Source organism: Solanum lycopersicum, chromosome 11, assembly GCF_036512215.1.
Source record: "Solanum lycopersicum chromosome 11, SLM_r2.1".
Lineage (NCBI taxonomy): Eukaryota > Viridiplantae > Streptophyta > Magnoliopsida > Solanales > Solanaceae > Solanum > Solanum lycopersicum.
The window spans coordinates 59,041,436-59,064,197 of NC_090810.1; the positions used below are offsets into that span (position 1 = coordinate 59,041,436).

Consider the following 22,762-nt stretch of genomic DNA (forward strand, 5'->3'; position numbering starts at 1 on the left):
CATTACTTTTTAAGCAAGTGATGATTTTGTTTTATACCATTAGGTGATGTTTAGTTATTTTTTATTTTTCTTTTGATTAAGGTGTATGGAGTTCACACTAAAATATTAAAAAAATTTAGATAACGCATTAGTCTTTTTGAAAGTAATGACATAAATAAAATTTTAATAAAAAAATGGAATAATTTTGATATCATATCACAATTCATATTAATATAGTTCTAAAAAAACAATCTTATAGTAAAATATACATTTTAAATTTTATATGTATAACTAAATTAATTGAATGCGAAATTAAGAAAGACATAAGATAACTATAATGGATATTTAAACCGAAACAAAAAAATTTTAATTGACTTAATCACATACTACTTACCAAATATGTTTGAAGTAAGGATTTTATTTTATTTTTTGTATTTTTAGTCCTTAAATAATTGAATCAGATATATTTGATCCTTCAAAACTTTTCATTAATTTAATGAGTGTCAACTCGATAAATTACGCTTTTATTGTAGAATTTGAAAAAAAAAATTGATTCACAAAAATTTATTATACGTAATTTTATTATGCATTAATTATGATTTTAACTATTTAACTAATAATATTTTTATAATTTTCCATTCAATATATGTGAGTGACACTTCCAACACGATCCAACTATTAATATTACTCTATATTTAAGAATATTTTTAATTTTATGAAAATATAAATGTGACACACTCCTCATGTGAAGGGATAAAAAATACGCATTTTTATTTAATTCAAGAATATTACTAGAATTAGAACAAAGTTGTGGTCAACTACTACCATTTTAAAAGTACTGTTTGTATCTGTTATAAAATTCAATCAATTTAAATTTCTATTGAAAAATCTCATTTTAAAAATAATTTTTTAAATTAAAAAATTTAAATTCAAATTTTAAATTTCAAATTAAACAAAAATTAAATACTTATCATTCTATAGCAACATTAATCCAAATTTAAAAGCGGTCATAATTTGATAGTGGAGGAATTAAATATATTTTGAAAAATTTAATATTTACTTGTGAATAATGTGTGAGAAAAAAAAAAAGATTAGGTAAGAGGTACATTAGTTTAATTATTTGCTTACTAGTCACGATTCATAAGAAATTGCTTAAATATTAATTTGCTTTGTTCACGACGACGTGTGTTGAGTATAATAATAAATTCTTTTAAAAGTCGTTGATGAATATTTTATATTTCATAATTTAAAATTTCGAATATTATATCAATAAGATTTGATCAATATTATGATTTGAGATTCAAGAAATAAAAATAACAGTTAATTTGAAATGAATAAAATGTCTATTTAGTACTTCCTTCGCTTGAAAAATGATGACCTAAAACAAAAACATAAGATTTTTTAATTTTGTGGTTCTAAATTAGAATTATGTCAAATGTATCAAAATGTTCTTTAATCTTGTGGTCTTAAACATGCCACGTGAAAAATTAAATTTACGCTAAATATGGAAAAGGATCATTCTTTTTAAAACAGAGTAAAAATAAATTAGGGTCATTCTTTTTTAAATGGATGGAGTATTTTTTTTCAATACCCAAAAACTCACACATTTAAATATGAATAAATTTTTTCTTCTTAAATATAATTGTTGTCCTTTTGTTATTTTCTTCTTGAAGTTGATCGATATTATGATTTGAGATTCAAGAAATATTCAAAATGACAATTATTGAAACGAATAAAGTGTTCATTTAGTACTTCCTTTGCTTAAAAAAAATAACTTAGTTTGATTTAATACAGAGTTTAAGCAAATTTTTTTTTTTTTTAATTTCATGGTTCTAAATTAAAGTTATGTCAAATGTATCAAAATGTCTTTTAATCTTGTGGTCTTAAACATGCCACGTGGAAAATTAAAGTTACAACGTTGCCAAAAATGAGAAGAAATCATTATTTTTGAAACAGAATAAAAATAAAATAGGATCATTCTTTTTTAAACGGAGTGAATAATTTTTTTTTTCAATACCCAAAAACTCACACATTTAAATATGAATAATTTTTTTTCTTAATATAAATGTTGTCCTTTTGTTATTTTCTTCTTAAAGTTGATCAATATTATGATTTGAGATTCAAGACAATTAATTTGAAATGAATAAAGTGTCTATTTAGTACTTCCTCTGCTTAAAAAAAATTTACCTAGTTTCACTTGGAACGGAGTTCAAGCAAAAGAAGAAGATTTTTTAATCTTGTGGTTCTAAATTAAAGTTATATTAAATGTATCAAAATGTCCTTTAATCTTGTGGTTTTGAATATGCCACGTAAAAAGTTAAAATTAAAATATCGCCAAAAAATAGAAAGGAATCATTATTTTTGAATCAGACTAAAAATAAAATAGAATCATTAAATGTTTGTACTAATAATTGAGTTGATATTTTTTTTTTAAACTTATAATTTTTTTAAATGTGTGCGTCTGTTTATGGTAGTCGTTGTATTTCATAGACGTGCACGACATGTCTACCACAAATAATTAAGACTTGATAGATATTGATAGTTAAAAGTATATTTTAATTTTAATTTGTACTATATAAAATTTATTTAAGATGGAGAATTTTTTTGTAATTTTTTTTTCTTTTTTTTTTCTTTTTTCATTTTAGAGATTTAAATTTCATTCATTTGATAAGGTATGTACATGAAGTGGTGGTTTGATTTTCTTATGTTATAAGATATAAATTTAAAAGTAAAAGAGTTTAATATATAAATTTGATTGTTAATTCATATTTGACACTTCTAAGAAAATATATATATTTTTTTAACTATACTCTCATACTCCATTTCTATTAATTTTCAAATCACATATATATTAAATAAAAGTAATGTAACAAACTACACTTAATTATTTATTAGTTTCAATTTCTTTTTCTAAAGTAACAAATAGTAGTATTACTGATCGATGATCGAGAAAAGTATTGAAAAAATCATTAAATTTAACATAAATTAGTAGTTTTATTTTCAAATTATTGATAAACACTCTCACTAACTAAGCTTAGATAACTTCAATCTGCCACATGATCGATGATCGAGAAAAGTATTGAAAAAATCATTAAATTTAACATAAATTGTTAGTTTCATTTTTGAATTATTGACAAACACTCTCAACTGACTAAACTTAGATTGCCTCGATTTGTCACACGTGATTCTCTTGATGAAGAATTTTAAAAAATGGTGAAAACAAACTAATTTAGGTAATATTTAGGATATTTCATTCATGTCGTAAGATTAAAAGAATATTTGAATTTATTTAATTAAATAAACGAATATTTTTAAAACTATTCATAATTTTTAAAAATAAACTTAAAGCATAATAATTTGTGTTAAGATTAAGACATTACATTATTTAAGATAATACTATGATGTACTTCACCTAGAAACTAATAAATCATTATAAATGGTCCAAAGAAAAATAATACATAAATAATCTTGACTTTTTCTCTCATATATTTGAATAGTGTACTCTACAATGGCAAGGATGATGTGTATATCATTGTCATGTTGATTTTTATATCTGTTTTTACAAATACCCATTTCAATTTTGTCACTGAAAAATCCAAAATCTAAAAAGAATCAAGAAAAGCAAAAAAAAAAATTTGATTTTTGATTGTTATGGAGAAATCTGGTTATGGCCGTGATGGGGTATACAGATCTCTTAGACCACCTGTATTTTATCCAAAAGATGAAAATTTATCTATGGTTTCTTTTTTATTCAGAAAGATTTCATCTTACCCTGAAAAACCTGCGTTTTTTGATGCTGATAATGGTGGAACTTTATCTTTTTCTCAGTTCAAATCTATGGTGTCAAGAATCTCTCATGGACTTATTCACCAAATGGGTATCAAGAAAAATGACGTTGTTTTGATATTTGCCCCAAATTCTGTTCAATTTCCTTTAAGTTTCTTTGGGGTTATTGCTATTGGTGCTATTGCTACAACTGTTAATCCTATGTATACTGTTGCTGAACTTTCTAAGCAAATTAAAGATTGTAAACCAAGCCTTATTATTACTTCTCCTGAATTGTTTGATAAAGTTAATAGTTTTAATTTGCCTATTTTGCTTTTGGGAAATTCGAATTCGAATAATGCAGGTGTTGTAAGGTTTACTGAGCTAGTGGATAAAGCTGGGTGTTTTGATTTGGATAAAACTGTGGTGAAACAAACTGATACTGCTGTACTGTTGTATTCTTCGGGTACAACGGGGGTTAGTAAAGGTGTTGTGTTAACTCATAGGAATTTCATATCGGCGGCTTTAATGGTATCTAGTGATCAAGATTTGGCTGGGGAAATGCATAATGTGTATATGTGTGTTTTGCCTATGTTTCATGTGTTTGGTCTTGCTGTTATCATGTACTCACAGTTGCAAAGGGGTAATGCTATTGTATCTATGGCGAAATTTGATTTGGAAACGCTTTTGAAGAATATTGATAAGTATAGAGTGAGTCATTTATGGATTGTACCTCCGATTGTTTTAGCATTGGCTAAGAATCCTGTGGTGAAGAAGTATGATTTAACGTCGATAAAGCAAATTGGATCCGGGGCTGCGCCTTTAGGGAAGGATTTGATGGAGGATTGCGCTAAGAACTTCCCTCAGGCTGTTGTTATGCAGGTAATTTTTATCTTTTAAGTATTGGAATGAAGGATATTTCCCCAATATAAGTAAGAGTTACCGCCATGTGATCATGATGTCACAGGTTCAACCCTTGACAACGACCTCTTGTAGAAATGCAAGGTAGGTTTGCATAAAATTGACCTTATGGGTTGTGGTCCTTGCCAGACCTTATGTATAGTAAGAGCTTAGTGGACCAGGCTACCCCTTTTAGTGGAATGAAATAGGTCAAAATGGATCATAATGCATTTAAAGGATTGCTACAACTGACCACGAGTAGTTTGGGATTGACATGTGTTAGTTAAACTCCCCCTGTTTCAATTTGATTGTCTCAAAGTTTAAGAAAGTAAAGAGAACTCTTGAATCTCGTGATACTAAAAAGACATTCTTTTTCAAATAGACTGAAAGGTAAGTAAGCAAATTGAAACGGAGGGAGTAGTAGTTTTTGTTTTAACCTTCAAATTTCAATATAGTACTCCTTGAGTAGGCATTTGACTTCTAAACATCAAAACTACTCTTCTCTTTATCTGTTTGCCTAACCATTATTGTGGAAGAAATACAATTCTATGAGCCTCAATTCTTTGATACCTTGTTTATTGTTTTCATTTTTAGACCAGAACATCATACGCATGAAATGAATGAATAATCAGACCGATGTTATGGTCAATGTTAATAGTTTTACATATATGGTCATGGCATTCGACAGGAAGAACAATGTGGGCTTCTCATATTACTAGTACTGTAATTTCAGGGATACGGTATGACAGAAACCTGTGGAATTGTTTCAGTGGAGAATATGTGTGTAGGTCCTAGACATACAGGATCAGCAGGGTCTTTAGCTCCTGGAATTGAAGCTCAAATAGTTAGTGTTGATAAATCGAAGCCTCTTCCTCCTGGGCAATTAGGTGAAATATGGGTCCGTGGTCCCAATATGATGAAAGGTAAAATATTTGCTAAGTTTGACTTGTTTTAGTTTGGCTTAAGTCATCTGCGGCCCCTTGAAGTTGTCTGCAAAATTCACTTAGACATCTTAACATGCTGATTTTCTGTTAGACGCTCAAACCTTAAAAAATAAGTACCTATCAAACATTTTTATAAGACCTGGTCAAAAGAGAAAGCGCGTGTAATGCACATGCAACTGATGTGGCAAAATAGCAAATCAAATAAAGACACGTAGTATTTAAATTTAAAATAATTCTATAAATGAATTTTGAAAATAAAAGAATCTAAATAAAAAAAAATAAGAATTTCAACTTTTTAAAAAATAAAATAAAAATCATGTTATCACCCTCACACCCACCTGCACTCTCACCACCTCAAATCTTTCCTTTTCTTCTCTCACTAAAATCACCTCTTTTCCACCATTGTTATTTTCCAAATGGAGATTTTAATATATACTAAGTATGAATTTATCTTCTTCTTTTTTTCTTTACTTCTCTTTATGTTTTCTTTTTTGTTCCTATTTCACAATTGATAGTATATTTTTTCGTATAAAAAAGAATATGTTCAGTGTCTTTTTGTTTTGATTTAAATTTAATTTCTGTTCTTGTTTCGTAATGAAGAAAGAATGGGTGTGAACCTGAGGCTGTGTGTGTGGCCTCTATATTTTCCGGTGGCCTCCATATTTTCCGGTAAAATAAAAATGGTGATCTCCATTTTTTCCGGCAAGAAAATTTAGATTATATTCTTTCATTTTTTATAACAAAGGAAATAAGGACTCACATTTCTTATTAAATTTAAGCATAAATTCAGAAGAAGTAAATCTATAAAAAAAAAATGTAAGATGGTAGATTTTATTATTATGAATAATTGATGGCAGCGATTTGCAATTTTGAGAGAGAAAGAAGAAAGAAGAAAGAAGAAAGAAGAAAGAAGAATTGTTCTTTTTATTTTTTTAAAAAATACCACGAGAAAAAAAAAATTAAAAAGGCACTGATTAAATGATTCACGCGCCTAAAAGCGTGTAGAATACACTTTTTGTGCCACGTATGCACAACGTGTTTAAATGGTTCAAATTCAGAAGAGTCAAAGTGTTCAATAGGTACAAACCTCAATTGAGGTGTTTAAGTGAATTATGCGGACAACTTTAAGGGTCTGTCGATGACTTAAGCCTTTTAGTTTATATATAAGAGGTTCATGTATTATGGAATAGGACTATCTTCTTTTGCTCATCTATGGAGTAACATAATATGCTAGGTACTAGCAGTACAATGAATAAAAAGGCAGAACCAAGATATAAACTGACGAGTTCAACATTTAATATTCTTATGTATGAACTCATTGTACTTCTGAAAATCATGGGTTTAGTATATAATGTTTGTGGTATGTATAAGTGGTCAATGAAGTGGTTGAGAACTGAGGTCTCAGGTTCAAAACTTAGCGGAGACAAAAGAACACTTGGTGATTCTTCCCATCTGCCCTAGCCTTTATGGACAGAGTTACCTGGTATCTGACCAGTGGCAGGTACCCCGTGGAATTAGTTGAGGTGTGAGAAAAGTGGCCAGGACACCACGGACATAAAAAAAACAAAATATTACTCCCTCCATTTCAATTCTTTTTGTCTTACTTCCCTTTTTAATCCGGTTAGAAAAGAATGTCTCTCTCCTTTTTTGGCAACTCATTTAATTTCAACTTTCCATGGTACATGTTAAAGACCACAAATTTAAAGGATATTTTGGTACATTCTACATATCTTTAGTTTAAAATCACAAGATTCAAAACTCTTCCTTACTTTCTTAAACTCCGTGCCAAGTTAAAACCAATCAAACAAATTGAAACGGAGGGAGTACTGTTATTACATATATATATATATATATATATATATATGCTTTATGTCAAAATATTGCGTTCAGTTGAACTCATCATTCAAAAGCTCCATCCGATCTGTATGAAAATTACACCTTGCACCTTGTTGCATTTAAATCTCTTGAAGTATGGCGATTCTCCCCGATATTTTACTTGCCCAAAATAGAAAAAAGAAGATATTATGAGATAGTATCACAGTTGAGATGCTCTCCAGGATTTTTGTTTACTTCAATTGACCTATAGACTCTTATAAATTTAACTCTGGTTTGTCGCCAAAGGGCATATTTTTTGAGCTAATATGTTTCTTCTGGACAAGGCAATAATTGTCAATCTAAAAATGAATAGTTTGTAGCGACTGTCATGAGATTGACGGGTTTCACTGGGCATGTTGTTGTTGGTTTCTCACATTTCACAATGACCAGGTCATTAGCATGTTCTTCATGGAGTCTTGCTATTTTCAGGCTATTTCAACAATCCACAGGCCACAATGCTCACTATAGATAATCAGGGCTGGGTTCATACAGGAGATCTTGGGTACTTTACTGAGGATGGATTGCTTTATGTCGTTGACAGGATCAAAGAGCTCATCAAGTACAAAGGTTTTCAGGTACCCTCTATTTTGGTGATGACGGAGTTTCTCCAGGTTTTAAAAATAGAAGTAGCATAGACTCAGCTGGACTTGCTAGACCCAATTTTGTCCATGCTGTCCATGCCCTGACGTGGTACATATGCATTAGTTTCACGACCAAATCTTGATATGATGAAGGGGTCATAATCCTATCTTTCTGATTTCATTGATTATACATATTTATTATTGTATGAGCTGCTCACGACCAAGTTGCATGCTGGATTAGTTTCTGACAACAAGTTCCTGGAGAAACATTTATATCAGTTTTTAATGTTCCTGGAAAGCATTTTGGTTTGATTGCCAAAAAGGATCATCTTTACTGCTTTCTCAGAACTGCTCACAACATGATCTTTTCAGCTATTGGGACTCCTTTAGTATGTCGTTTCCCTTAAACAGGTTGTGTGCTACGTGTGGGTGAAATAAAATGATCTTTTCAGCTATTGGGACTCCTTCAGTATGTCGTTTCCCTTAAACAGGTTGTGTGCTATGTGTGGGTGAAATGCCCACTAGGAGGCTGTCTATTTACAATCTCTACATAATGGCAGGTTGAGTCTGCCTCTGTGGTGGTCGCTTTACGGAATATGCCCTTAGTAGTCCCCTATTGGATTCTCCAAATAGGATTGTAGTCCAAGGAGCTTTCCGTAAAAGTTCAGAATAAAGCACATATCGTGGTCGCTCCTGAAGGGAAAAGTGCCTCGTTAGATGCTTCATAAGGCAAATATTTCCTGTTCCATTTGGATTGATTTACAATTCTTTGCAGAGAGGGTATATTCCATTTTACTTGCTGAATGTGCAAGTAAACTCGTTTTAACCTTAAGACAATGGGAGTAGCCGTGATCATTTAAACCCCTTTGGGAACTCTTACACAACCGATGAAGGACGAATGTAGCATGCTCTAACATCCACATTAGAATCCTAGTAACCTAGTTGAAAATAACCTATCATATCCACTAGCCATAGTTAACTTTTCAACATCAACTGTCTACTTTCATTTCCATTTTGCAAATAGTTGGACAGATCAAATTTCATATTATGAAGGAATTATGTAGTGTTCTGTGGATGCATATCGATTCTTGTATCAATTAATCAATTCAAGCTTCTTTTTTTTATCAGGTTGCACCAGCAGAGCTTGAAGGTCTACTTGTTTCTCATCCTGAAATATTAGATGCTGTTGTTATCCCGTAAGTCTTGTTTTAGTAAATTTTGAAGCTATCTTATTCGAACATCACAATTCACATGCTACTGGTGATTTATCCAAAGAAAAATGTCATGTGATACTGTACTATTACCTGAAAATATGATACATCAAAATACTAAGTTAAGAGTTCCCTTGTAGGTTTCCTGATGCTGAGGCTGGTGAGGTTCCGGTTGCATATGTTGTTCGCTCTCCCAATAGCTCTCTGACTGAAGAAGATGTTCAAAAGTTCATTGCGGATCAGGTATATGCTCGTGAAACAATGACATCTCTTTAGATATACATAAGATGTTTGCACGACTAGCCTAGAAGATCTTTATATATTAGCTAAAAAGAAAATTAACCTAATAAGTCAGGGTTCTTGATCATATGAACACCATCATAACTGTCTCAAAGTATGCTATGCTGGTGTTAGGCATGGACCCTCTTCAGACTATCTGCCGGGATGTGTTTTACCGAATTAAGTTGTCACTTCACATGCTAAAACAGCTACAACAAATACGTCTCAATCCAAATGAACCCTTACTATCCATATCGCTTCTTTTAGACTCTGTCTCGATCCAATATCACGGTTACCTAGGTGAGCAGCCTAGGAGCACATACCAAACATAGTTCTGTACTATGAAAGATTAATCAAGATCTGATTATAGTTTTACATTAACTGTTAACGGTACCAAAAACTCCTCCGTTATATCTAGGCTTGAGACCGACATTATGCTCAATATTTTGTTGGAACTACGGTGGGTAGTTGGGTTGGCTTGGGAGGTGGAAAACTGGAAATCTTGAAATATAAGTCGTTACAGCTCACCCCGAGTGTATGTTTTGCCCATTTCAAGATCTTATTTTCATTTTTCGATCCATATCTATGCAGGTTGCACCTTTCAAAAGATTGAAGAAGGTGACATTCATAAACAGTGTTCCCAAGTCAGCTTCTGGGAAAATCCTAAGAAGAGAACTAATCGATAAGGTTCGTTCAAAAATATAAGATTTTTACCCGATACCTGTGCTGGTGGGAGCTAGCAAGTACGTGTAGATTTTGTCAAGGTGTACACAAACTGACTCACACTATGGTTATATTTTTTTATTACAAACTAAGTATTGGTAAGATTTGCATAGTTTGCTCATTATATGTTAAAAGCACATCCATCTACTGTGTATTTTTTTTTTTTTGATTTGTGATAGAATTGCTTGAATAATGTAAAATTACAAGTGATTTGCATAATAAAAGATACACGTTTTGAAGGGTATTTATTCAACTCACCACAATTCTTGGTGTTTTTTTTTTCTTTTGTATTGATTGATACGAAATATAATGTGTTGTTAAAACGCAATATATTTACTTGTGACGGATAAAATGAAACTTCAAATACAATGTACATATGAAGTTACATATATGGCTAAAATGTAATAATTTTTGTAAGTTCAGATAAAATTGATTGAACTTCTATTATGTTCGAAAATCACGCACATATGGATTAAGTGTAAGAAAAAATTAAAAATGATAAAACTTTAAGCGTATGTGTATCTAAACTTCAGCAATATGCAAACTTCATATACAATATCTGAAACTTCATATACGATATCTGAAAATATCTCGAAGTAAATATACATACAAAAATTTAGAAAAATTTATCACAAATAAAATAATATTAGAATCAGATATCTATACTTTAAAATAAAAACAATGAATCAAATATATATAATTACATAAAAAAAGATTATTATACACAATTAAACAACACATCCAACATCAATAAAAATAAAGTGCAAGTAATTTACAAGTTCTACTTCCAATTATAAATCAGTTATGTACAAATATTTTTATATTATCAATCAAGAAAAACATATACAATTATCACTAATTAAATTCTTCATCACGATTTTTCAATTTTCAAAATCTTTTTTATTAAACTTAAAAATTTTATATTGAATTAAATTTTGTATCAGAAATTGAAATTGAGAATATAAAAAAAGAAGATACTATCAGGTCATTTAGATTGTAATTACAAGTGGAAAATCTAGAAAATAAGATTAAATAATGTTTGTACATAGTATTTTTTCTATTTCGAAATACTTTTCGTGTTATTGCCTTCAAGAGTTAACTTGACTAACTTTTTAAAATCAAATTAATTTAATATTTTAAAAATTGTACGAGAAATACTATATCATCAAGATGAAAATCACATATTGATAAAGAATTAGATAATTTGACTTGAGAAATGTAATGTGACAATTATTATAGGACGTGAGAAGTATATATAAAACTAAAAAGAAAATATGGTGCAGTATATATAGTTTGACTAAGGTTAAAAGGAATATTTCATTTCGTCATTCATATCGATTAGTCTTAACTTTGCTTTGACGATTCAATATGATATTTCATTTTCCTCTCTCATATATAATCTTCAATTCTCTGGCATTAAAGTCTTTATCAAACACTAGATCTTCTAAAGATGTCTGAAATACTTAATATTCAACTTCTCGTATTATTTAGTTAAGCTCACATATTAATTGATATCTAAAAAATGTTTGAAAAACCTTATATTCAACTAAAAGAATTATTATGGCTTTTCTTGACGAACAATATAGTGTTATAATTTCATCGACTAAAAAAGTTATTAAAAGAGAGTAACAATTACAATAAAAACAACTATTTATTTTTTTTGTAATGGAAAAGTGGCCGGAAAGGAGATGAAAAATGTTGAATGCCTTGAATCGGACCCGCTACAAACAGAAAGGACGGGGGTCTCGCTGCCCGGTCAGCGAGTCGGGGGGTCCAGGTGGAGATTTGTTGAATGCCTTGGGCCCTTAATTTTCTGTTGATTCTGTATGTTGGGCCCAAGCCTTTTAGGGCGTAGCTTAGCACTATATATAGACGCTATGACAAACCCTATTCTGTAATTCTGTTTTTGCCTCTCCATAATAAAACTGCTCCCTCTCTTCCCGTGGACGTAGCCAATTTATTGGTGAACCACGTAAATCTGTTGTCTTGTTTTTCGCGTTTATATTTTCTCGTATTATCTCAAATTCCGCACAACAAATTGGTATCAGAGCCTCTCGGTTAATCGGTGTTCTTGGAGAATTCGAGATGTCTGCTTTGAACGTGAAAATCGACAAATTCACAGGGAGGAACAGTTTCAGTTTATGGCAGATCAAGATGCGGGCTTTGTTGAAACAGCAAGGCTTCTGGGCGCCGTTGTCGAAAGACAAGAACGCCGTCGTTACTCCTGAGATGGCGATTCTGGAGGAAAAGACGCACTCGACGATCATGCTGTGTCTCGCGGATGACGTCATCACGGAGGTCTCGGATGAAGAGACTGCTGCTGGTCTGTGGTTGAAGCTGGAGAGTTTGTACATGACAAAATCTCTAACCAACAAGCTGCTTCTGAAACAACGTCTATTCGGTTTACGAATGGCTGAAGGTACACAACTCAGGGAACACTTAGAGCAATTGAATACTTTGTTATTAGAATTGCGTAATATCGATGTGAAGATCGAGGATGAAGATGCTGCCCTGATTCTGTTAGTATCTCTCCCAATGTCGTTTGAGAATTTTGTTCAATCGTTCATTGTTGGGAAAGATACTGTGTCACTGGAAGAAGTCAGATCGGCCCTTCATAGCAGGGAATTACGGCATAAGGCTAACGGCACAAGTACGGACATACAGCCTTCCGGTCTGTTCACCAGTAGCGGAAAGGGAAGGAAAAACGGCGGAAAGAAAAATAAGCCGATGTCGAAGGGTGCAAAGCCGGATGATGTTTGTAATTACTGCAAGGAGAAGGGACATTGGAAATTTGATTGTCCGAAGAAGAAGAAGCAATCGGAAAAACAATCAGTGTCTGCTGCTGTTGCTGAAGAAGACACCAATTCTGAAGAAGATATTGCCCTAGTTGCGGATGAGCACACTCATCATTCAGATGTGTGGGTTCTCGATTCTGGGGCATCCTATCACATCTGTCCTAGGAGAGAGTGGTTCACGACTTATGAGCAGGTAGACGGAGGCAGCATCTCGATGGCCAACAGTTCTGTCTGCAAGGTGGTTGGGACAGGCTCGATCAAGATAAGGACACATGACGGTAGCTTCTGCACATTGAACGAGGTCAGGCACGTTCCATTGATGACGAAAAATCTGATATCTCTCAGTCTTTTGGACAGCAAGGGATTCAGCTGGTCGGGAAAAGATGGAGTCTTGCGGGTCTGGAAGGGTTCAAATTTGATTCTGAAAGGTGTCATGCGTGGTACTTTGTATTTTCTACAAGGTTCCACGGTTACAGGTTCAGCCCATGTTGCATCGTCAGAATTTCACCAGAAGGATATGACTAAGTTATGGCACATGAGACTTGGTCATATGGGTGAAAGAGGGATGCAAATTCTGTCAAAGGAGGATTTACTTGCTGGTCATAAGGTTAAGAGCCTAGAGTTTTGTGAACATTGTGTTTTTGGAAAACTACATCGCAACAAGTTTCCAAAGGCCATTCATAGAACAAAAGGCACACTTGATTATATCCATTCTGATTGCTGGGGTCCATGCCGTGTTGAGTCTTTGGGAGGTTGCAGATTTTTTGTGTCCATTATTGATGACTACTCAAGGATGACTTGGGTGTACATGATGAAGCATAAAAGTGAAGCCTTCCAGAAGTTCAAGGAGTGGAAAATTTTGATGGAAAATCAAACAGTCAATTCTGTAAGGATGAAGGGATTGCTCGACATCGTACAGTCAGAAATACACCACAGTAGAACGGTGTAGCTGAGCGGATGAATCAAACACTTCTGGAGAGAGCAAGGTGCATGCTCTCTAATGCTGGGCTAGATAGAAGATTCTGGGCAGAAGCGGTTAGTACAGCTTGCTACTTGATTAACCGCGGACCACATACAGGCATACAGTGCAAGACACCTATGGAGATGTGGTCAGGAAAAGCTGCTGATTATTCAAATCTGAAAGTTTTTGGTTGTACGGCTTACTATCACGTCAGTGAAGGTAAGTTAGAACCAAGAGCTAAAAAGGGAGTATTTGTCGGCTACGGAGATGGAGTGAAAGGTTTCAGAATCTGGTCTCCAGCAGAAAAGAGGGTTATTATGAGCAGGAATGTTGTCTTTGATGAAAGTTCTCTGCTTAGAACCATTGTGAAGCCTACAATTACGTCAGAAACTGGGAGTCTTGACAAACAGGTGGAGTTTCAAGTCATTCAGAACGAGAGCGATTTAAAGGATCCTGAAGAGGAGGATCAAGAGCCACAGACAGAAACTGATATTCCAGAATCTATGCCATCAGATATCCATCAGAGTATAGCTCAAGATCGGCCAAGGAGGGTTGGAGTTCGGCCACCTACGAGGTATGGTTTTGAGGACATGGTGGGTTATGCACTGCAGGTTGCTGAAGAGGTAGATACATCTGAGCCGTCTACTTACAAAGAAGCCATTTTAAGTTCTGATTCTGAAAAATGGTTTGCCGCTATGGGAGATGAGATGGAGTCCCTACACAAGAATCAGACATGGGATCTGGTCATACAGCCTTCGGGGAGAAAGATTATTACTTGCAAATGGGTTTTCAAGAAGAAGGAAGGGATATCACCAGCAGAAGGAGTCAAGTATAAAGCCAGGGTTGTTGCCAGAGGTTTCAACCAAAGAGAGGGAGTGGACTACAATGAGATCTTCTCACCAGTGGTCAGACATACTTCCATCCGAGTGTTACTAGCGATAGTTGCACATCAGAATCTGGAGCTTGAACAACTTGATGTGAAGACAACGTTTCTACATAGAGAGTTGGAGGAAGAGATATACATGACTCAACCGGATGGTTTCCAAGTTCCAGGGAAGGAAAATCACGTCTGCAAGTTGAAGAAGTCCTTATATGGACTTAAGCAGTCTCCAAGGCAGTGGTATAAAAGGTTTGACAGCTATATGGTGAAGTTGGGCTATACTCGGAGCTCATATGATTGTTGTGTCTACTACAATAGGCTCAATGATGATTCATTCATCTATCTGGTGCTTTATGTAGATGATATGTTGATAGCTGCAAAGAAGAAGTATGACATTCAGAAGCTGAAGGGTTTACTTAGTGCTGAGTTTGAGATGAAGGATTTGGGAGCCGCTCGGAAGATTTTAGGGATGGAGATCATTAGAGACAGAGAGAGAAGGAAACTTTTCTTGTCACAGAGAAGCTACATTCAGAAGGTCTTGGCGAGGTTTGGCATGTCTTCATCTAAGCCCATTGATACCCCCAGTGCTGCCAATATCCATCTCACTGCCATGTTCGCTCCACAGTCAGAAGAAGAGAAGGAGTATATGTCACGAGTCCCTTATGCCAGTGCCGTAGAAAGTTTGATGTATGCTATGGTCTGTACAAGGCCAGATTTAGCACATGCAGTCAGTGTAGTGAGCAGATTCATGGGACAACCAGGGAGAGAACATTGGCAGGCTGTGAAGAGAATTTTCCGGTACCTTAGAGGTACATCTGACGTTGGTCTCATTTATGGAGGTGATACTCAGTGCTTGGTTACTGGCTATTCTGATTCAGACTATGCTGGAGATGTTGACACAAGAAGATCGATGACTGGCTATGTGTTTACCCTTGGAGGATCTGTCGTCAGTTGGAAGGCAACTTTGCAACCTACAGTGACTTTGTCTACTACGGAAGCGGAGTACATAGCCTTGACAGAGGCTGCAAAAGAAGGGATTTGGTTGAAAGGGCTGGTTAGTGATCTTGGTCTGCATCATGATCAGGATACGGTGTATTGTGACAGTTTGAGCGCAATTTGTCTAGCCAAGGATCAAGTCCATCATGAGAGAACCAAGCATATCGACGTAAGGTATCATTTTCTGAGAAGTGAGAAGAGAATCAAGGTGAAGAAAGTAGGAACTGCTGATAATCCTGCTGATATGTTCACAAAGCCGGTTCCACAGAGCAAGTTTCAACACTGTTTGGACTTGCTCAACATCAGAAGCTGTTAATTGCCCTGCGGGGCAACTCTGAGGAAGAGGGGGAGGCCTGGCACTATCATAGTGCGTCTGAAGAATCTGTTCGGAGAATTCAAGTCAAGGTGGAGATTTGTTGAATGCCTTGAATCGGACCCGCTACAAACAGAAAGGACGGGGGTCTCGCTGCCCGGTCAGCGAGTCGGGGGGTCCAGGTGGAGATTTGTTGAATGCCTTGGGCCCTTAATTTTCTGTTGATTCTGTATGTTGGGCCCAAGCCTTTTAGGGCGTAGCTTAGCACTATATATAGACGCTATGACAAACCCTATTCTGTAATTCTGTTTTTGCCTCTCCATAATAAAACTGCTCCCTCTCTTCCCGTGGACGTAGCCAATTTATTGGTGAACCACGTAAATCTGTTGTCTTGTTTTTCGCGTTTATATTTTCTCGTATTATCTCAAATTCCGCACAACAAAAAATAATAAAAATCAAATGATTCTCGTTAACAAAGTAAAAGTAGAGATAATCAATCGGACTATAAAAAATTCCCAAAACACAACTAATTCATCTCATCTTCAAATTAAATTGAATAATTAAATGCCATTCTTTAGTTAGTTAACATTAAAAATAATTAACCATTATACTATAAAACAAGAAAATTTCCATCGAATTCCAAATTTCATTTTACGGTAAATGAAAGACTACTTACCTCATTGGTGCTCCTATCTTTCCAGCTGCCAACGTAGTTCTGTCGATCGAATTTAGTAATTTTAATTAAAATTTTATATTTATCTTAAAAAATTCATAGGATATATATATATATATATATACACACACATAAGTTATTACGATATTTTAAAGTTGCTTTATTAGCAGAGACATAACAAGAATTTAAAGTTTATGAATTCAATGTTTTAAATCAGCTACTAACATAGTTAACGGTGTATCAAAATCAATAATTTCGCTCTGAATTTTATATTTTTACCTTAAATTGTAAATCTAAAATTCAAAAATATAAACTAAAATCTTGAATTCAAGAACTTTAAATTCTAAATTGTTTCGACAAATAAAATAGATTCAAAACATATGAAAAATAAATGATAAGAGAGCTAAAACAACCCAAAAGAAGAGCAAATCAATAAATTAAATAAGCATTTAATAAATAAAGGATAATACATTAAACTTTTTAGGGTTTAGAGGTTCATTATAAAGCCCTAAAAGACTTTTTATTCATATATCTTCAAATAATATATGCTTAATTTAATTCATAAATATACAAGGAATTTTCTTACCTTTGCTTTATAATCTCCAATAATAAAATATCATGAAAATCAAATCTTTAATTTTGGCTGCCTCCTGAAACGAAAAAAATTCAATATATAATATACTTATATAATACATATAAGTTTTATTCTCGATATCGCAATTTTTTTTCTTACCTCTTTCGTAAGGATAGTTCATTTTGATTCTATCGACAAATCGCCTATATAAAATTAACAACGTAACATCATGAAAAAAAATTTCCCTTTTCAAAATGCCATTCACCTGCACTTGGACTTGCACCTCCTCCTATAATTTCCCATCTTTTGTTACATAGGATAATTGATTAAAAGTAATGTATTTTTCACATTTGGTACGAATGCGATAATATTATTTGAAGATTTGATAGACATAGAAATTCATAGTTATATGCAAAAATATTTAACCGATCTGAATTAAATAGCAATGATTTGAAGTATTTTTGTTTAAAACTATTTTGGAAATCTAAGCACTTAATCATATGGATATGTAAAACACACGATTTCCAATTCTCTCACGATACGGAGGAAAATAGACACTCAAATTAATAGTAAGTAAACAAAATTCCAAGAATTGTCATACTCGATCTCATAGATGCATATAAAATTTTGCAAAAAGTCATACACTGCTTGGGAATTCTAAGCACCTAATCATAAATTAATATGTAAAATACACGATTTTTGATTCTAACAAGATATGAAAGAAAACGGATACTCAAATTTAAAGTAAGTAAACACAATTTCATATATACTCGATCTCATAGATGCATATAAAATTCTGCAGAAAATTGTACACTACTTAGAAAATCTAAGCACCTAGTCATATGGATATGTAAAATACACTATTTCTAACTCTAACAAGATATGAAGGAAAGCGGATACTCAACTTGAAGTAAGTAAAAAAACTTCATACTCGATCTGTAAAAAGTCGTACATTGCTTGGGAAATCTAAGCACCTAATCATAAATTAATATGTAAAATTCACGATTTAACCAATACTCCACATTTAAAGTAAGTAAACATAATTTCATATATACTCGATCTCATAGATATATATAAAATTCTGCAGAAAATCATACACTACATAGAAAATCCAAGCACCTAGCCCTATGGATATGTAAAATACACTATTTCTAACTCTAACAAGATACGAAGGAAAGCAGATACTCAACTTAAAGTAAGTAAAAAAACTTCATTCTCAATCTCGTAGATGCATAAAAAATTCTACAGAAAGCCGTATTCGATGAAAGTTGAGAAGAGAGATAATCTTTTATATCTTTCGATTTTCACCCTACAACATGAGTTTAAAAATACAAATACATTCAAATCAATGATAATAAAAATCTAATTAGTAAGAGAGATGTAAGGAGGTGCAGGTGCAAATGCAGAAAAAGACAACATTTTGGTTTATTGATTATTACTACTTGTTATTACTAGTTTGCATCTTTTATATACCAAAAAAAAAAAAAAGCCAGTGTGATTTTTTCTGTCTATTTCACAGTTCATTTCCAGTTGTCTTTTCAAATTTAGCAAATGAACACACTAGAACTTTTCCAAAAATATCTGAAGAATAAAAAAAAATTCAAAAATATCTAAGGACTTGACCTAGATAAGAAAGTATAGAAATCGAAGATTAGAATAGACAATTAAAAGTTAGTTAAGTGATTCATCTCTATTCTCTACCTAGTGATAGAGAATGGTTCTACGACATTATGGAGTCGTTTGATTGGGAACTAATTATCTTAGGATTAATTATTCTGAGATAACTGTGTATATGAAATAACTTATCTCATCACTACGTTATAAGTGGTGAGATTAGTTATCTCAAACATGTCAATTGAACAAGATATCTAAATTTTATTCCAGATTATTTTTTATCCAAAAATTATTTATTCTTTCCTTTATTATATGACAGGAATTAAGACAAATTTAACTCATTTTTGATAGGAATATATCTTACACTAAACTCCATTAACTATTCATGACCAAAAGTATCACACATGTGATAAAAGGTTATCCAAAAGTAGGGAATTAGGTCAAGGATAATAATGTGTGAAAAAAAAAATACAAGTGAAGGACATTATGTGCTGGATAGCAATTGTTACTACTACTACTTACAATATCTATATATATAAAAAACAATAAAGAAAAGCAAGTTTTTTTTATAAGAGAAAAGGATTCGAAATATATTTTAAATTGCTCAAGTAATTTTAAATTCTAGATAGTATTTATTATGAGTTTTTGGCTAAAATTATTCTTAAACTATACCCCTAACTTAAAGTAAATTCTTAAAATATCATTGTTATCAGAAAACATCCTTCAAGTATTATAAAGTAAACAATTTTCATCCTTCTATTTTAATTTATCAGAAAATATTTGATATTAAAAATATTATTAGTTGAAATATGTTTCTTTTCAATTGAATACGCTAGAAGTGACATTTGTTGAAAACTTCTGCTTCTAATAATGTACAAAAAAACTCAATGCGAGACATAATCAATATTTTGATCACTTCAATATCACATTGATCAAAAAATTTGATTAATCTAAATACAGTTTGGCTATGAAAAAAGATAAAGATAATTAAGCTCCAAGTTCTTTCCGTTACTAAATAAAAAAAATAGCACCTTCCAAACATTTTTTAATTTCCGTAAGCAATAATGTCTAAGATTTTAAATATTTTTTCAGGAACTTCATATATAGCAAGTAGGGATAATACCCAAGTACCCCCTCAACCTATGCCCGAAATCTCAGAGACACACTTATACTATACTAAGGTCCTATTACCCCCCTGAACTTATTTTATTAATAATTTTTTATCCCTTTTTAGCTTACGTGGCACTATCTTGTAGGACCAATGATGGTTGACTTTTTTTTTCGAACTAGTGTCACGTAGGCTAAAAAGGGGTAGAAAATTATATATAAAATAAGTTCAGGGGGTAATAGGACCTTAGTATAGTATAAGTGTGTCTCTGGGATTTCGGGTATAGGTTGAGGGGGTACTTGGGTGTTTTCCTTAGCAAGTAATTAAATTATGCAGGAAAACATTTATTGATAGTCATGTGACTGATCATGTTTTTGTTGAATTCCTTAATGTTTTGACGAAATTTAACATAAGGATGAAAATTGCTCAATTTTAAATACTTAAACGATGTTTTCTGCTAAGACTGATACCTGAAGGATGTAGTTCAAGTTTGGGGTATAGTTGAAGGATGTTTTTGGCTAAAAGCTCTATCTATTATCGTCTTTATTATTTAATAATCTATTTTAAAGATATATACATATTCACGTGAATATCATAGATATTGCATTCAGCGTCGGCCCTATGCTATGAAAAATAAGGCCTTTGCTTTTAGTCCCCCAAATTTCAAGAGCCTCAAATTTTTCTCAAGAATAAATTATGTGTTAAAATTTTATTTAAAAAATTGGTTATTTATGATAAAAAGTACAAATTTTTAAAATATATTATTTTGTCCTCTTTAAAAACTCTTTTATACTTTGTTAAAAATAAGAATTAATAGGAAAAAGTGTTGAACAGAATAACAAATTAGTTTTTATTTCTTTTAAATTTTAGTTCAAGCATAATTACAAGCATATTAAAATGAGGTATTAGGTATACCAAGTCATCAACTCCTTGAGTGAAATTCTATGATTCTAACTCTTATCTTTATTTAATATTTATCTACTTATTACTTATAGCGTATGTTGACAAAACACATAATAATTGTCTCACTGAAATGTTATTTTTTTAATGTTAGATTGATAAAATCTTGCCCAAAATTAATAACTGAAAAAAAATATTATATACTAATAATTTTCATCTAAATAGTGTAAGAAAAATAATTTTTAAATAAATACGTATTTGAAGTTTATTTGTATTTTAAGCCACAAATAGAAATTTCGCTTTAGATATCCAATTACATTGAATCTCGCCCCCTGATTACATCATTATAAATAATAACTTATTCAATTAGACACTTATATATATTTAAATTACACCATTAATTAATACATGAGCTAATAAAATAATGCTCAAAATTTAAAATTATTTTACAATAATTTCAATAGAAATTCAGATTTTTTTTTATTTTTTTTCTAATAATGTTTGTAAAAAAGGGAAGTACTATTTGTCATTTTCTCTTTATCTTCATGGTCCAACAAATACCATAAGTTGCCATGTGATACATACCATGTCCTCCACGTGGTAGTTTCTTCTTCAGCTAACCACATCTCGACACGTGGTGTATTTTCTGTCTTCAGATTTGGTATATTTATCATGTCCTTTTCTTCATGACTTCTGTTTTTGGTTTCGTCGGAATCGGTAGTCGGATAAGAAATAAGTGATCAATGCACTAATTTTGTTAATAATATATATGGTATTGATACTAAGTAAATTATTCATATATAAAAGTAATATGATATTTGATTGTCAATTGAGTTAAAGCTAAGTGGAAATTCGTGTGTTCAGATAAATCAGTATTATTTTGATTGATCTTGTATTGTATTAGAAACTTAAATAAATATATATATGTATATTAACTTGTAAATCATTTAACAAAATTGATTGATGACTTAGTGGTGAGGAAAGGGTCATAGATATGTTTTCCATTGTAGTATTCTTGGTTCAAAAATATTTTCCTTCTGTTTCACGATTTAAAACCATTTAACTCCTAATCTCAACTTTGTTTCTGATTTCAAACTAAAAATTCGTACAACTAATATATATACGAGATATGAGTGAATCTATTTTTATTATTTTCTACAAATAAAAAGTAAAATAACTAATACATATAATTCATTTAGCATAAAATAATAGTTATATAGATTTACTCATAACTAACCTTTATATTACTAATCAATGCATGATTTTTATTAGTTACCAAACGACTCCAAAAGATAGAGGTAAGTTGCATTTATGCATTGGGTGGTTCATCAAAATAAATTCTCTTTCTATTAATTAATATTAACACATTATAATTATATTACTTATATTAATTAATGTATAATCTTAAATTTTAATAAATAATTTAAAAAATAAGTAAATTTTTTTTATATAATTAAAGGGAGAAGCATCAGAGCTGTAAATTTTACCTTTACTTTCTTCAATCTTTGCTAGTGAAGTTACAAAATATATTATTATTATTATTATTGATAATATTATAAATTGTTTTTTATATTTAATACACTTAATTAAAAGTCTTTTGAAAATTGTCTCTCTGCTTCTACAAGATAATAATAAAATCTGCATATATTATATTTTCGTTCAATCACTTATAAAATTTGATGAAATAGTAA

The 22,762-nt window shown here is 31.8% G+C and overlaps 1 protein-coding gene and 1 long non-coding RNA gene across 2 annotated transcripts; one reads left to right on the forward strand and one right to left on the reverse strand.

Moving 5' to 3' along the window:
• The first annotated feature begins 2,598 nt into the window (after positions 1–2,598).
• Positions 2,599–10,501, forward strand: LOC101249706 (probable CoA ligase CCL7). The gene is made up of 6 exons (XM_004251059.5): positions 2,599–4,626; positions 5,378–5,567; positions 7,893–8,038; positions 9,173–9,240; positions 9,396–9,498; positions 10,126–10,501. The coding sequence occupies exons 1-6, from the start codon at positions 3,631–3,633 to the stop codon at positions 10,237–10,239; spliced, it is 1,617 nt and encodes a 538-aa protein (XP_004251107.1). The 5' UTR covers positions 2,599–3,630; the 3' UTR covers positions 10,240–10,501.
• On the reverse strand, positions 5,265–17,749 carry LOC112940243 (uncharacterized). The gene is made up of 4 exons (XR_011212401.1): positions 17,609–17,749; positions 17,462–17,525; positions 16,879–16,917; positions 5,265–5,634 (listed from the first exon to the last, which is right to left on the reverse strand). It is a non-coding gene; the product is annotated as an uncharacterized lncRNA (long non-coding RNA).
• Between the last annotated feature and the right edge of the window lie 5,013 nt (positions 17,750–22,762).